Source organism: Pan troglodytes, chromosome 1 (assembly GCF_028858775.2).
Source record: "Pan troglodytes isolate AG18354 chromosome 1, NHGRI_mPanTro3-v2.0_pri, whole genome shotgun sequence".
Lineage (NCBI taxonomy): Eukaryota > Metazoa > Chordata > Mammalia > Primates > Hominidae > Pan > Pan troglodytes.
Window position 1 is genome coordinate 203342193 of NC_072398.2, and position 13277 is coordinate 203355469.

The 13277-nt window shown below is 49.4% G+C and overlaps 1 protein-coding gene across 1 annotated transcript; it reads right to left on the reverse strand.

Annotated features, from left to right (window-relative positions):
- Nucleotides 1–343: 343 nt before the first annotated feature.
- LOC112209482 (translation machinery-associated protein 7-like) lies at nucleotides 344–926 on the reverse strand. Its single transcript, XM_054664618.2, has one exon. The coding sequence runs from the start codon at nucleotides 875–877 to the stop codon at nucleotides 665–667; it is 213 nt and encodes a 70-aa protein (XP_054520593.1). The 5' UTR covers nucleotides 878–926; the 3' UTR covers nucleotides 344–664.
- Between the last annotated feature and the right edge of the window lie 12351 nt (nucleotides 927–13277).

Below are 13277 nucleotides of genomic sequence, written 5' to 3' on the forward strand. Positions count from 1 at the left end.
CTGTGGCCCATCAGGTGGTTGGGAGCCAGGGACAAGATGGTGGACATGGTTGTGGGCACGACTGAACCCAGATGAGAGGTGAGGTTGGCACCTTAACCTTGACCACCTCACTCCCACCTCTCCCTTCTTAATTTATCCATCCATTTAGTCAGTCAGCTCAGAATAAGAATCAGAAGCACCAACTATGTGCTAGGCACCCAGCTCTTATCTTCTCTAAGTCTTGCTTTCTCTGTCTATAAAATGAGATAATAGTACTTACATGGTCATTGTGAAGATTAAATGAGCTCATGTATATAAAACCCTTAGCATACCCTTGGCTCATTAAAAATATTCAATAAACATGTTTTTTTTTTTTTTCAAAGGAGTTGGTTTAATTTCAGGTGATACAAAGTTTAGGGTAGAACAAGGACCAAAGAGCAGACTCTGGCAAGATTCTGAGCTGGTTTTACTTTTAAATTCACAGTTATGGTAGGAATGACTTAGTGAAAACAACTAAAGAGATGATGAGCCACTGTAAGATTTTTTTTTTTTTTTTTACAAAAGTTTATTTTTAAATGTACAACAGCTCCAAGATAACACTTTATTCCAGCTATACGTGGCAAAAGATGTTATGGCAGGGAATAGAGAGGTTTAAATACGGATGAAATAAAGGGTCACCATCTCCTCAGGCACAAGGAACAGCTTGCTTTTTGCCAGATTTCTTAATTCCACCTGTGGCCAAGGGCCCCTTCCCCGCGGCCTTCGCTTTTAGCTCCTCGAGTTTCTTCTGCTCCTCTTTTTGTTTCTGCTTGAAAGCCTTGTCTTCCTCGTCCATCTCCTTGGCCTGCTTCTTGGGCTGTTTCAGTGGCTTCTTCTTGCCACCTTCGTGGCCGGACATGGCGCCTGCCGCCCCTTACCCAGACCCTGCCACCAGAAACCTAAACATGTTATTTTTCAATTCAACCAGCAAATACTGAGAGATGCCATCTCTGGGCCAGGCCCTCAAGGGTCCAGTGGGAAAGGCAGATCTGGAAACCTATACTTATGAATAAAGTGCAGGCCAAGCTCACACCTGTAATCCTAATACATTGAGAGGCCAAGGTGGGAGGATTGCTTGAAGCCAGGAGTTCAAGGCCAGCCTGGGCAGCACAGCAAGACCCTGTCTGTACAAAAAAATTAAAAATTAGCCGCATATGGTGGTGCACACCTGTAGTCCTAGCTACTCAGGAGACTGAGGCAGGAAGATCATTTGAACTCAGAGGTTTGAGGCTGCAGTGAGCTAGGATCATGCCATTACGCTCCAGCTTGGGCGACAGAGTAAGACCTTGTCTCTTAAAAAAAAAAAAGTCCAAACAACAGAGTATTTGGGGGACAAGGTGGGGCTGGGAGCCCACCTGCCTGCTGCTCGGCTGGGTGACCTTAGGGAAAGCACACCCTCTTTAGTCCTGCCAGGGAGAATGCAGGAGTTGAGATGGGGACTCAGGCCTAAAAAGAAGGCAGGGCAGGACTAAAGACTTGGAGTTGAGCCAGCTAGCCTGCTTTCCAATCTTGCCTCTGCTGAATTCTCCCGGTATGACCTTGGGCAAGCCTCCCGCCACTCTGAAACTCAGTTTCCTCCTCTGAATAGTGGGGATGGGGATGATCTCATCAGGTGGCAGGGTGGCCGTGAGGATGCAGAAGAGGGCAGATGGCAAAGTCAAAGGTGCTATGCCCTGTGTGGGAGCCAGCCCTGGCCCACCTGAGGCTGAGGAGGAAGTTCTCCCTGCGCAGCAACAGGTGCTCCTTGCTTGGCTCCTCCCATGCCAGTGGCAGGAGTGATCCAAGAGGCTGAGGGTCGGGTCGTTGCCGTGTTCCATGAAGTCTGGCCTGGGGTTCCCTGGCATGCAGTGGTGTACCTAGGCTGAAGCGTTTCAGTTTCATGCAGAACACATCTTGGGGTGGGGGCACAGGGGCACCCAGCATATTACATCTGCTCCCACCCTGAGCCAGAGGGGCTGAGTGCCTGGTGTGGGGCCTTGGCCTGCTCATTGAGTCACTGTATTCTTGGACTTCTCTGGACCTCAGTTTCCCCATTTGTAGAATCGGGATAATGGGCCGGGAGCAGTGGCTCACGCCTGTAATCCCAGCACTTTTGGGAGGCTGAGGCAGGCAGATCACTTGAGGTCAGGAGCTTGAGACCAGCCTGGCCAACATGGTGAAACCCCATATCTACTAAAAATACAAAAATTACCCGGGTGTGGTGGCCGGCACCTGTAATCCCAGCTGCTTGGGAGGCTGAGGCAGGAGAATCACTTGAATCTGGGAGGTGGAGGTTGCAGTGAGCCGAGACTGTGCCTGCCACTGTACTCCATCCTGGGAGACAGAGTGAGACTCTGTCTTATAAATATGTGTGTGTGTGTGTGTGTAGACAATGAAATTGACCCTACGGGAGAGTCTTTCAAAATTAACCTGGTGCTAGAGACCACTTTTCTCTAGCTTGTGGTCCACTCCATCCTGCCCTCCTCCTTCTCCCGGCCCTGGTGATGTTAAGCAAGGGGGTCTCTCCTTCGGACTGGGGGTTCCTGAAAACACAGCTTTATATCTTTCCTCAAACAGGGGGCAGGGCTATGTCTCTTCCGTGAGAGCTCCAAAGGTAGTATTTTCTAACAGTGACGGTGCGCTTACATGTCAGGCACTTCACATGTGTCAGCCCAATTCATCACATCACATGGGTTTTTACTAATATACCCATATTACAGATGAGGAGACTGAGACTTAAAGAGTTTATGCAGCTTGTTTAAGGTCATCCAGACAGTAGATGGAGGAGTCAGGATTTGTCCAGAGGCCCATTTCAGGGTGATGGAGAGGAGGCAATGTTAGTCAATTCAGACAGACTCTGGGCCACGCCCCAGCTGTTTCACTCATGCACTAGCTGCGTAACCTTGGGAAAGCCTCTGAAATTCTCTGGCCTCAGTTTCTCTATCCATATAACAGAGTGATTCTACCACAGGGAGAGAATGTGTGTAAATGTCTAGACAGGATATGGCACACAGTAAGTGCTCAATAAATGGTGTTTCCTTCTCCCTTCCTTCTTTTGCTCCTCTGGTAGGAACTCCAGGCCTGAGCATATGCCAAGCCAAACTGGCCTCCTGTCTCAGAGGGACAATTTTGTGTTCCCTCCTCTCATACTGATAAGGCTTAGGGGACCACTGAGAGCCCCCACTCCCAGATTGCCTTGACTCCCAGGGAGCTTGAGTCACCTGGCGGGTAAGGGGACAGTCTCCAGGCTGATGGGGGGAGGTCCTGGCCCCACACCTGACACTGACTGAGGAACCACAGCATTGTGCCACCTCATTGCGCAGCTGGGGCGTGGCTGGGGCATGTGGACACAGGAGGCACAGAGTTGGTGCTCTGGAAGGGAGCGTGTCAGGGGTTCTAGCCTACGTCAAGTTAGCCTCTGGGGCCACTCACTCTAGGGAAGGTGGAATGTGTTGTGGTGTGAACAGCAGCTGGTGAAGTTGGCATAGTTCCACTCGTGCTTGTCAAAGCGAGAGCCCAGTAAGTAGCTAAAGCAGTGCCTGGTGTAATGGATAGGAATTGTCCCCTGGGGGGGTTGATGTCACCCAGAACTGTCACTAATCTCTTCCCTCCATCACCCACTGACACCCTTTCTAGTATCAAGCACTCCTGGCCTCCAAGGTCCTCAGATCTCACAAGTTACGGGAGGTCCAGGAGCCACTGAGACAAAGCCCAACAGAGCGCCCATACTCAGGAAATTAACAAGCCTCCCATCAAAGCAGGAGAGATGGAAGTAGACTGCAAAGACACCCCTGGAAGCAGAAGGTTCTGTGCCCAGGAATGCTCCCTACTTCATCTGGGAGTCCCACTCTTGGGAGAGAGCTCTGGGGGAGGGAAGGGAGACTTCCCTACAGGCAGAGGGATGGCCAGGTTGACCTGGTCCTTACCTGGAAGCCCCAAAGCTCAAGCAGGATGCTCTGCATTGGGTGCCCTGGGACTGGCTGCTCCTTAGTGCCACTGACTTGGAAATAAACAGCAGACATCCCCAAGGCCATGATCCCTGGTGTCACTTTTTGGCACATGCAGAAGGACTGCTGTGGCAGAGCTGGAGGGCTCAGTCCTGACCTGCCCTGGTGGACAGGAGAAAGCAGAAGACTAGACTCCCAGGAACCCCCAGGATCCTTGACCTGCAGACTCAGGGCTGAAGGGGGCTCCCTGGGCAGCCTCCAATGGCATACACCTTTCTCACTCACCTCTGAAATATACCAGCCTACCCTGGAAGACTCCAGCGTCTCACTGAAATACTCTAGGTCCTCTCCCACTCCCCATAATAAGCCTGAAATAACCCAGCCTTTGTGAAACTCTTTAGCCCCCATTGTGCAATACTTTGATCATCGCCGAAGTTCTCCAGCCCCTATGGCAAACCTCCACTCCACTCTTAAAGTCCAGCCTCAACTTGGAATTTTTGCTCCAACTTTAAATATTCCTATCCCCTTGAAATATTCCAGCACCCATTCGAATACTCTGCACTCCACTTTAATACCCCAGCCCTCACTCCCATCCCCAGTGAAAATCGCCATTCCATCACCTCCAGTCCCTCTATAATGCTCTGTCCTGCCCTGAGGGAAGGATGGACTCCACGGCCTCCCCAGAGTGCACTACGGTGGTCCTCACTCTGGTCCCTGCTTGTTCTCATGTCCTCCTAGGCCTCAGATGGCTCCTGGACATCAGTGTAGGGATGCGTCAGCACTCCTGGTGGGAGGGGGCTGTGTGATGACCCCACTGGCTTCCTCACTGCACTCCAGGCAGGTAGAGTCCACGCACTCTAGAAACCCTCCTCCCACCCCCAGAATAAGAGTCTCACTGACCACAAATATGGCAGCAGTCACTGAAAGTTGGGGGCACCAAGGCCCTGGGGGATGGCACACTCCTGACCTGCCAGGTTGACTTGTTGTGAGCCCCCTGGGGTGGGTCAGCCGCAAGAGGTAGTCCCACAGGCTCAGCCGCCGTACTTGGCCCAGGTTCCCCATCGTGCTGCACTAAGATACCTGTCCTGTGGCTCCATGGGTCTGCTAGGCCAAGGCCAAGCTGCCTCCAGCCAAGGAGCACAGTGACCCAGCACAGGCTCTGGGTCACCAGGGAGCAGAGTGGGGCCCCTGGGACAGGCCAGTTGGCCTGCCTGCCCTGCTTTGTGTTTGGCAAAGCACCACCCCCTGTGATACTCCCTTATGTGAGAGTGAGCGTAGGCAGAGCCTAGCAATCTGTCTATAAAGTGGCTGCATGGATGAGGGACATTATTATGGGTTCTACAACTGAAGGGAACTGGGTTCCAAGCCCAACTCTGCTGTGTTACCTTAGGTAAGTCACTTTCCCTCTCTGAGCTACAGTGGCTTCACCTTTGAAGCAGTGATAATAACTGTACCCTTGTCTTGCCCCTTACCAGTTTGCTTCAAGGCTCAAGTAAGATATTGGTTATAGGATTTATCTGTCATTCGACAAATATGTATTGAGCACCTACTATGTGCCAGGCCTACTCTAGATCTAGACATATGGTGTTTAGTATCTCTGTCTGCATAAAGCAGCTTGTGATGATGAAGAGACTAGAATCTGGGGTGGTGATGGGAGAGATTCCAAAACTCCTCATCAGACCTCCCTCCCTGGCTCCTGACAGCTTTTTGTATACCTGATATGTACAAGATACTTTCAAAGCCATCATTTCCTTTACTCCTCATCCTGATAATCAGATATTACTGTTCTAGTTTTATTGGTGTGGAAACTAAAGCCCAGAGTTGTTAAGACATTTGCCTAAGATCACACAGCCAGTAACTTGTGGGTCCTAAATTTGAGCCATGCTGCCTTTAGCAAGAATGGAGGTGAGAGTATCACCACAGCATGTCCACACTGTGGGGTGATAAGCTGGGTCTGTTCCTAGGGGGTCCTGGCAGGGGCCTCAGCCAGTATCGTCCCTGTCCCCTAGGAGTCCCCAGTGCCATAGAGGACTAGAGGACCAGACTCCAAGAAAGACATTTGAAGGTTGAACAGGCCTCTTGGGGCATCTTGTCCCACCTTATCCTTGCACAAAAAAGGAAACAGGGGCCCAGAGAGAGGCAGACACTTGTTCAAGTTCGCACAACCTGTCAGAGGCCTTGCTTCTTAACCAGGCAGAGCTGCCTGCCCGAAAAAGGCACATCGTGCCACAGGACCCCTGGTGGTGCAGACAAGAAGTGCTCAGGGCTTAGAGAAGGGAGAAAATACCGCTGTCTCGGAGGCTAAGCCTGGGCAAAAAAAGAGGACAGAGAGGCTGCCAGGTGGGAGGACCTTTGGGCAAAGGCTTGGTGGTAGGACTTGTGGTCGGGGTCACCATGCAGGTGCATTCCCTGCCTGGGCATGAGGTCAGTCTGTGTGAGTCCCCTCTGCATGCTCACCTTGGTACCTCCCGAGACCAGCTATTCTGCTGCTGAGCTATTCCCACTGCTGTAGTTCTTCCTGCTCCCGAGCTGAAATCCTCCCTGCTCAAGTCTCCACCCGCTGGTCAGAGTTCTGCTGTTTGGGTTCCCCAAAAATGAGTGTCATGTCTGGCACTAGAGCCACTGAGTGGGAGGCTGAATCAGAGATTTCACCTGTGGGCAACTTGTTTGTCCTTCAGAATCCTCTGAGACGTCATCCCTCTCCACTAGGCAAAGTTTCGTCCTTCCTGCATTCCTGTTTTTTCAGTCGGTCTTTATTAAGCACCTAGTGGGTGCCAGACGCTGCAAGATGCTGGTTGAACTATGCTAAGTTAAAGCGACAAAACCTAGTGGAGCCCAAAATCAAGGAGGGAGAGAGAAAAACACATCAACTAATATGCGCAATGATAGTTGGGTCTTTTTACCAAAGAAATCAACCAAGGTTTATACATTACATTTGGTGGTGATGTCTCTTTGAAGTCCCCTATAATACAAAACGTCACCCTCTACTCCTGACTTTCTTATGGCAATATTTATTTATTTATTTATTTATTTATTTTTGAGACAGAGTCTTGCTCTGTCGCCCAGGCTGGAGTGCAGTGATTTCGGCTCACTGCAACATCCGCCTCGTGGGTTCAAGCGATTTTCCTGCCTCAGCCTCCTGAGTAGCTGGGATTACAGGTACCCGCCACCATGCCTGGCTAATCTTTTGTATTTTTAGTAGAGATGGGGTTTCACCATGTTGGCCAGGCTGGTCTCAAACTCCTGACCTCATGTGATCCACCTGCCTCCACCTCCCAAAGTGCTAGGATTACAGACATGAACCACCACGCCCGGCCAAAAAAAAAGAATTATTCATAGTGATGGTATATACATACATAGGAAGCATGGTTATGGGGCGTCCACCAGATCTCTTCATTGAAAAAGAGTGATCCTCTTTGCAAATACCAAATCATCTGTGTGGGGCTCCTTTCACACTGTGAGAACATGGTCTTCTTTAAAACTTTTCACCTAGGGGTTTTAGCATCTGTGATGGATTGAATTTTGTCTTTCCCAAATTCATATGTTGGATTCCTAACCCCTAATGTGACTATACTTGGAGACGAGGCCTTTCTGGAAGTAATTAAGGTTAAATGAAATCATACGGGTAGGACCCTGATCTGATAGGGTTAGTGTCCTTATAAAAAGGGACACCAGGCTTGGCATGGTGTCTCACCCCTGTTAACCCAGCACTTTGGGAGGCAGGAGGATCACTTGAGCCCAGGAGTTCCAGACCAGCCTGGGCAACATGCTGAGACTCTGTCTCTACAAAAAAATGAACAATTAGCCGGGTGTAGTTGTACATTCCTGTGGTTCTAGCTACTTGGGAGGCTGAGGTGGGAGGATCGCTATAGCCCAAGAGGTCAAGGCTGCAGTGAGCTGTGATCATATCACTGTACTCCAGCCTCGGTGACAGAGCAAGACACAGTCTTAAATTTAAAAAAATTAAGAGACATCAAAGAGCTTGCTCTCTCTCTGCCATGCGAGGACACAGTGAGAAGGTGGCCATTGCAAGTCAGGGAGACAGCCCTCACCAGGAACTGACCCTGCTGGACATCACTGATGATTCTTTATTTTTATTTATTTATTTATTTTTTGAGACAGAGTCTTGTTCTGTCACTCAGGCTGAAGTGCGGTGGCATGATCTTGGCTCACTGCAACCTTCACCTCCCGGGTTCAAGCAATTCTCCAGCCCCAACCTCCTGAGTAGCTGGGACTACAGGTGCATGCTACAACGTCCCACTAATTTTTGTATTTTTAGTAGAGACAGGGTTTTGCCACATTGGCCAGGCCGGTCTTGAACTCCTGACCTCAAGTGATCCGCCTGCCTTGGCCTCCCAAAGTGCTGGGACTACAGGTGGTGAGACACCACCATCAATCAACCATTGATGATTCCTTAAATCAGTGATGTAATTGGGATTACAAAATGGAGTTTTTCCTGGCTGGGCATGGTGGCTCATGCCTGCAATCCCAGCCCTTTGGGAGGCTGAGGCAGGTGGATCACTTGAGACCAGCAGTTTGAGACTAACCTGGCCAACATGGTGAAACCCATCTCTACTAAAAATACAAAAATTAGCCAGGCATAGTGGCGGGCACCTGTAGTCCCAGCTACTTAGGAGGCTGAAGCATGAGAATCACTTAAACCTGGGGTTGGGGGAGGGGCGTGGAGGTTGCAGTTAGCTAAGATCGCACCACTGCGCTCCAGCCTGGGTGAAAGAGTGAGACTCCATCTCAAAAAATAAAAATAAAAATTTTTTAAATGGAGTTTTTCCAGTTCTCACGTTCCCTCTATATTTATTAGTGGGCATTTTCTTTCTTTCTTTCTTTTTCTTATAGTTCTGGAGCCTGGGAAGTCCAAGATCAAGGTGCTGGCAAGGTAGGTTTTATTTTGAGGCCTCTTCTCTTGTCCTGTAGGCAGCCACCATCTTGCTGTGTGCTCACATCTAGCTGGCATTTTTCTTGTTTTCTTTTTCTTTATGAGACAGAGTTTTGCTCTTGTTGCCCAGGCTGGAGTGCAGTGGTACAATCTCGACTCACGGCAACCTCCGCCTTCCAGGTTCAAGTGATTCTCCTGCCTCAGCCTCCTGAGTAGCTGGGATTTTGGGCGCCCGCCACCACACCTGGCTAATTTTTGTACTTTTAGTAGAGACGTGGTTTCGCCATGTTGGCCAGGCTGGTCTCGAACTCCTGACTTCTGGTTGATCTGCCCACTGCAACCTCCCAAAGTGCAGGGATTACAGGCATAAGCCACCACGCCCGGTTTTTTTTTTTTTTTTTTTGAGATGGAGTTTTGCTCTTGTTGCCCAGACTGGAGTGCAGTTCCTCAATCTCAGCTCACTGCAACCTCTGCCTCCCAGATTCAAGCAATTCTTCTGCCTCAGCCTCTGGAGTAGCTGGGATTACAGGCGCCCACCACCATTCCCGGCTAACTTTTTGTATTTTTAGTAGAGACAGGGTTTCACCATGTTGGCCAGGCTGATCTTGAACTCCTGACTTCAGGTGATCCACCCGCCTCAGCCTCCCAGAGTGCTGGGATTACAGGCATGAGCCACCACACCCAGCTTTAGCTGGCATTTTTCTACAAAGAGGATCTTCAACTAGAAATGAACCACAGTTTCTCCTTAAAATGGCAGGATAAATGCTTAATTCTCTAAGGAAAGGGTTTTGTTTTTTCTTTGTAAACAAGAGATTCTAGAATGTGTTTGTATGCTAAGAGGATAACTCTGTGGAAGGAAAAGCTGGATGGTACGAGAGATGGAGTTACAGAGGTATAACATCCCCAGAAGGTGAGAGGATTTAGAATTCAGGTGGGGAAGGAGGAGAAGGGGTAGGATGTTGGAAGACAAAAGAAAAAGTGTGAGCTGCTCATCTGGGCAGAGTGATAGGGCCTGCTTAGTGAGAAATGCACCAGAGGATTGCTGGGCCTGGTTAGTGTCCTATTGAGGCTGGGAGTTGCGACCCTGTCTGCATAGCAAGCAGTTTTCTCCTCCACATTTAGAAGGTAAGGGAGGTCGGGCGCGGTGGCTCACGCCTATAATCCCAACACTTTGGGAGGCCGAGGCAGGTGGTTCACCTAAGGTTGGGACTTCGAGACCAGCCTGACCAACATGGAGAAACCCTGTCTCTACTAAAAATACAAAATTACTGCACTCCAGCCTGGGCGACAGAGTGAGACTCCATCTCAAAAAAATAAATAAATAAATAATACAAAATTAGGCAGGCGTGGTGGCGCATGCCTGTAATCCCAGCTACTCGGGAGGCTGAGGCAGGAGAATCGCTTGAATCTGGGAGGAGGAGATTGCGGTGAGCTGAGATCGTGCCATTGCACTCCAGCCTGGGCAACAAGAGCAAAACTCTCTCAAAAAAAAAAAAAAAAGAAGGTAATGGTTAGATTCCTGCAGGCCTGGGTTTTCCAGGCAGGTACACTGGAGGGAGAGGGAGGGAGAGGGAGGCCGGACAGTGCCAGGTCTTTGCAACGAATGACCATAAGGACTGACAGCAGAATCTAGGCTGGTTGAAAGCAGGAGTGAGAAGAGGAGGAGAGTGATGGCTAGCTGGGAAATGGATGAGAGAGGTCTCATTGGGCTTGCTGGGCTTTGATTTTTGATTTTGGTATCAGTTTTTAGAATTGTTTTATTTATTTATTTAGAGACAGGGTCTTGCTCTGTCACCCAGCCTAGAGTGCAGTGGTACAACCATGGCTCACTGCAGCCTCGAACTCCTGGGCTGCCCAGGCTGGTCTTGAACTCCTGGCTTCAAGTGATTCCCCTCTCAGCCTCCCAAAGTTCTGGGATTACAGGTGTGAGCCACCACACCTGACTTAGAATTGTTTTCAAGGAGCTTGTGAGTACATGGGCTGAAAGGATAGGAAACTGTGGTCAGAGAGTTGAGGTTTAATTGAATGAATGAATGAATGAATGAATGATAGTGAACACTTATGTGGTATTTACTATGTGCCAAACACTCCTCTAACAGCTCACTGATTTCTCTCAAGACTTCTGTGAGGTGAGGTCTACTAAATTTCCATTTTACATATGAGGAAACTGAGGTACAGAAAGGTGAAATAACTTGGGCAGGGCGCGGTGGCCCACACCTATAATCCCAGTACTTTGGGAGGCCAAGGCAGGCGGATCACTTGAGGTCAGGAGTTTGAGACCAGCCTGGCCAACAGAGCGAAACCCTGTCTCTACTAAAAATACAAAAATTAGCTGGGTGTGGTGGCTCACGCCTGTAATCCCAGACACTCAGGAGGCTGAGGCAGGAGAATCGCTTGAACCTGGGAGTTACAGTGAGCCAAGATCACATCACTGCACTCCAGCCTGGGAGACAGAGCAAGACTCTGTCTAAAAAAAAAAAAAAACAGGTGAAATAACTTGTCCAAGGTCAGAGTTGGTCTGCAAACCAGGCAGTCTGGGCCCAGAGTCTGTGTTCCTAATCAAGGTTATTCTGAAAGGATGAATGAGGGCATAGAATCCACTTTGCTCATCCTAAGAAGTGCCAGCTGTCTCCTGACCTCAGATTGGGTCAGAGCCCTAATCTGGTTTAGAGAGGTCCAGAGACAAAAAACAATGAACACAGAAATATATAATTCCAGATTGTGATAGCCATAGAGGAGACAAACTGGATGCTGAGACCGAGAATAAGGAGACCTTCTTAGATGTGGCAGTCGGGGAGGCTTCCCTGAGGAGACGGCACTTCAATTGAAGAATAAAAAGGAAGCAGTACTGTGAAGAGCAAGAAGAAGAGCATCCTAGGAAGAAGGAACACCATGTAAAAACACTGTGAGACAAAAATTCAGTGTATTCTAGGAACTGAAAAAGATCCAAATGTGGGTAAAGGGAAAGATGGCTAAAGCTGGGACTTGAGACGAGGCAGGGGCCAAGCACACAGGGCCTCAGAGGACAAGACAAAGCTGCTGGATTTTATTATTCTTTATTATTATGGTATCGTATGTATTGTATTTTTATTTTTCCAAGCAAAATGAAAGGTAAGGCACTGGGAGATTTTAAGCAAGGGACTAATGTGGCCCAACACATATTTTAAAAAGTAGAAGCAATTTTTTTTTTTGAGACGGAGTCTTGCTTTGTCGCCCAGGCTGAAGTCCAGTGCCGTGATCTCCGCTTACTGCAACCTCCGCCTCCTGGGTTCAAATGATTCTCCTGCCTCAGCCTCCTCAGTAGCTGGGATTACAGGCACCGGCGCCACACCCAGCTAATTTTGGTATTTTTAGTAGAGGTGGGGCTTCGCCAAGTTGGCCAGGCTGGTCTCAATCTCCTGACCTCAAGTGATTCGCCCGCCTCGGCCTCCCAAAACAATGGGATTACAGGCATCAGCCACCGTGCCCAGCCTGAGAAGCAATGTTGTTATTTTGTTCTTCCATTCATTTGCTTATTCAGTCATCAATTCTTGAATTTCTTCATTCATTCTTTCTTACCTTCCATTATTTAGTTTTTCACTGGGCTTTCCTTTGTTCATCTGTTAATTCCTTTGTCCTTTGGTTGATTCACGTGTTCCTATACACAGAAAGCCTGCTACTGTGTGCTGGGCCTTGTGTGGGTACTGGAGGCATCTACAAGAGCCAGACCCCTGCCCTTGAGGAAAACATATCCCACACACCCATCCCCCAGGAACCAGTGGTGCCCCAGGCAGAAGATGCTGAGGTTCTGCTGGGGGTGTGGAGTGGGTAGAGGCAGCAATCAGGGAAGGCCTCTAGAGCAGATGCCTGTGAGTCAGACCTTGAAGGATGACAGAGCGAGCATGATAAATTGGGGGGATCCCCCCAGAGCAGGGACCAGTCTCTCATCTCCGTGTTCCCTAAGGCTGGCACCTAAGACACAATTATAAACATTTGCTTGTTTGCTAATTGAACATGTGGGCCGATGGCCAGGCAGGGAGCATTTGATGGCGGAGGTGATGCTGCCCGGCTAGGGTGAAGCCACTCTTCCAGAGACCCTGCACTGCCACTGGCTCCTCTGTCTTCCTCCTCATCCCTCCTCCCATTTCCTAAGAGAAAAGCATTCTTATCTCCATCCCACCACTCTGTTACCCCAGGCACATTGGGCCACACTTGAGCATGTGTACGCATGCACACACACATCCCCACATGCCCCTGCCCATACAAAGAAACACACTTGCCTGCACACCATGGCCTAGTTGTTGATTCCAAAAGCAAAGTCATCATGTCATTGCTTTCTCTCTCTCTCTCTCTCACACACACACACTTCTGTGTTTACGCACACTCTCCCTGCCTCTCACCACATCCCAACAGACACATCCTTCCCCACCAAACAGCCCTCCCCACCACACCTCTTCCTC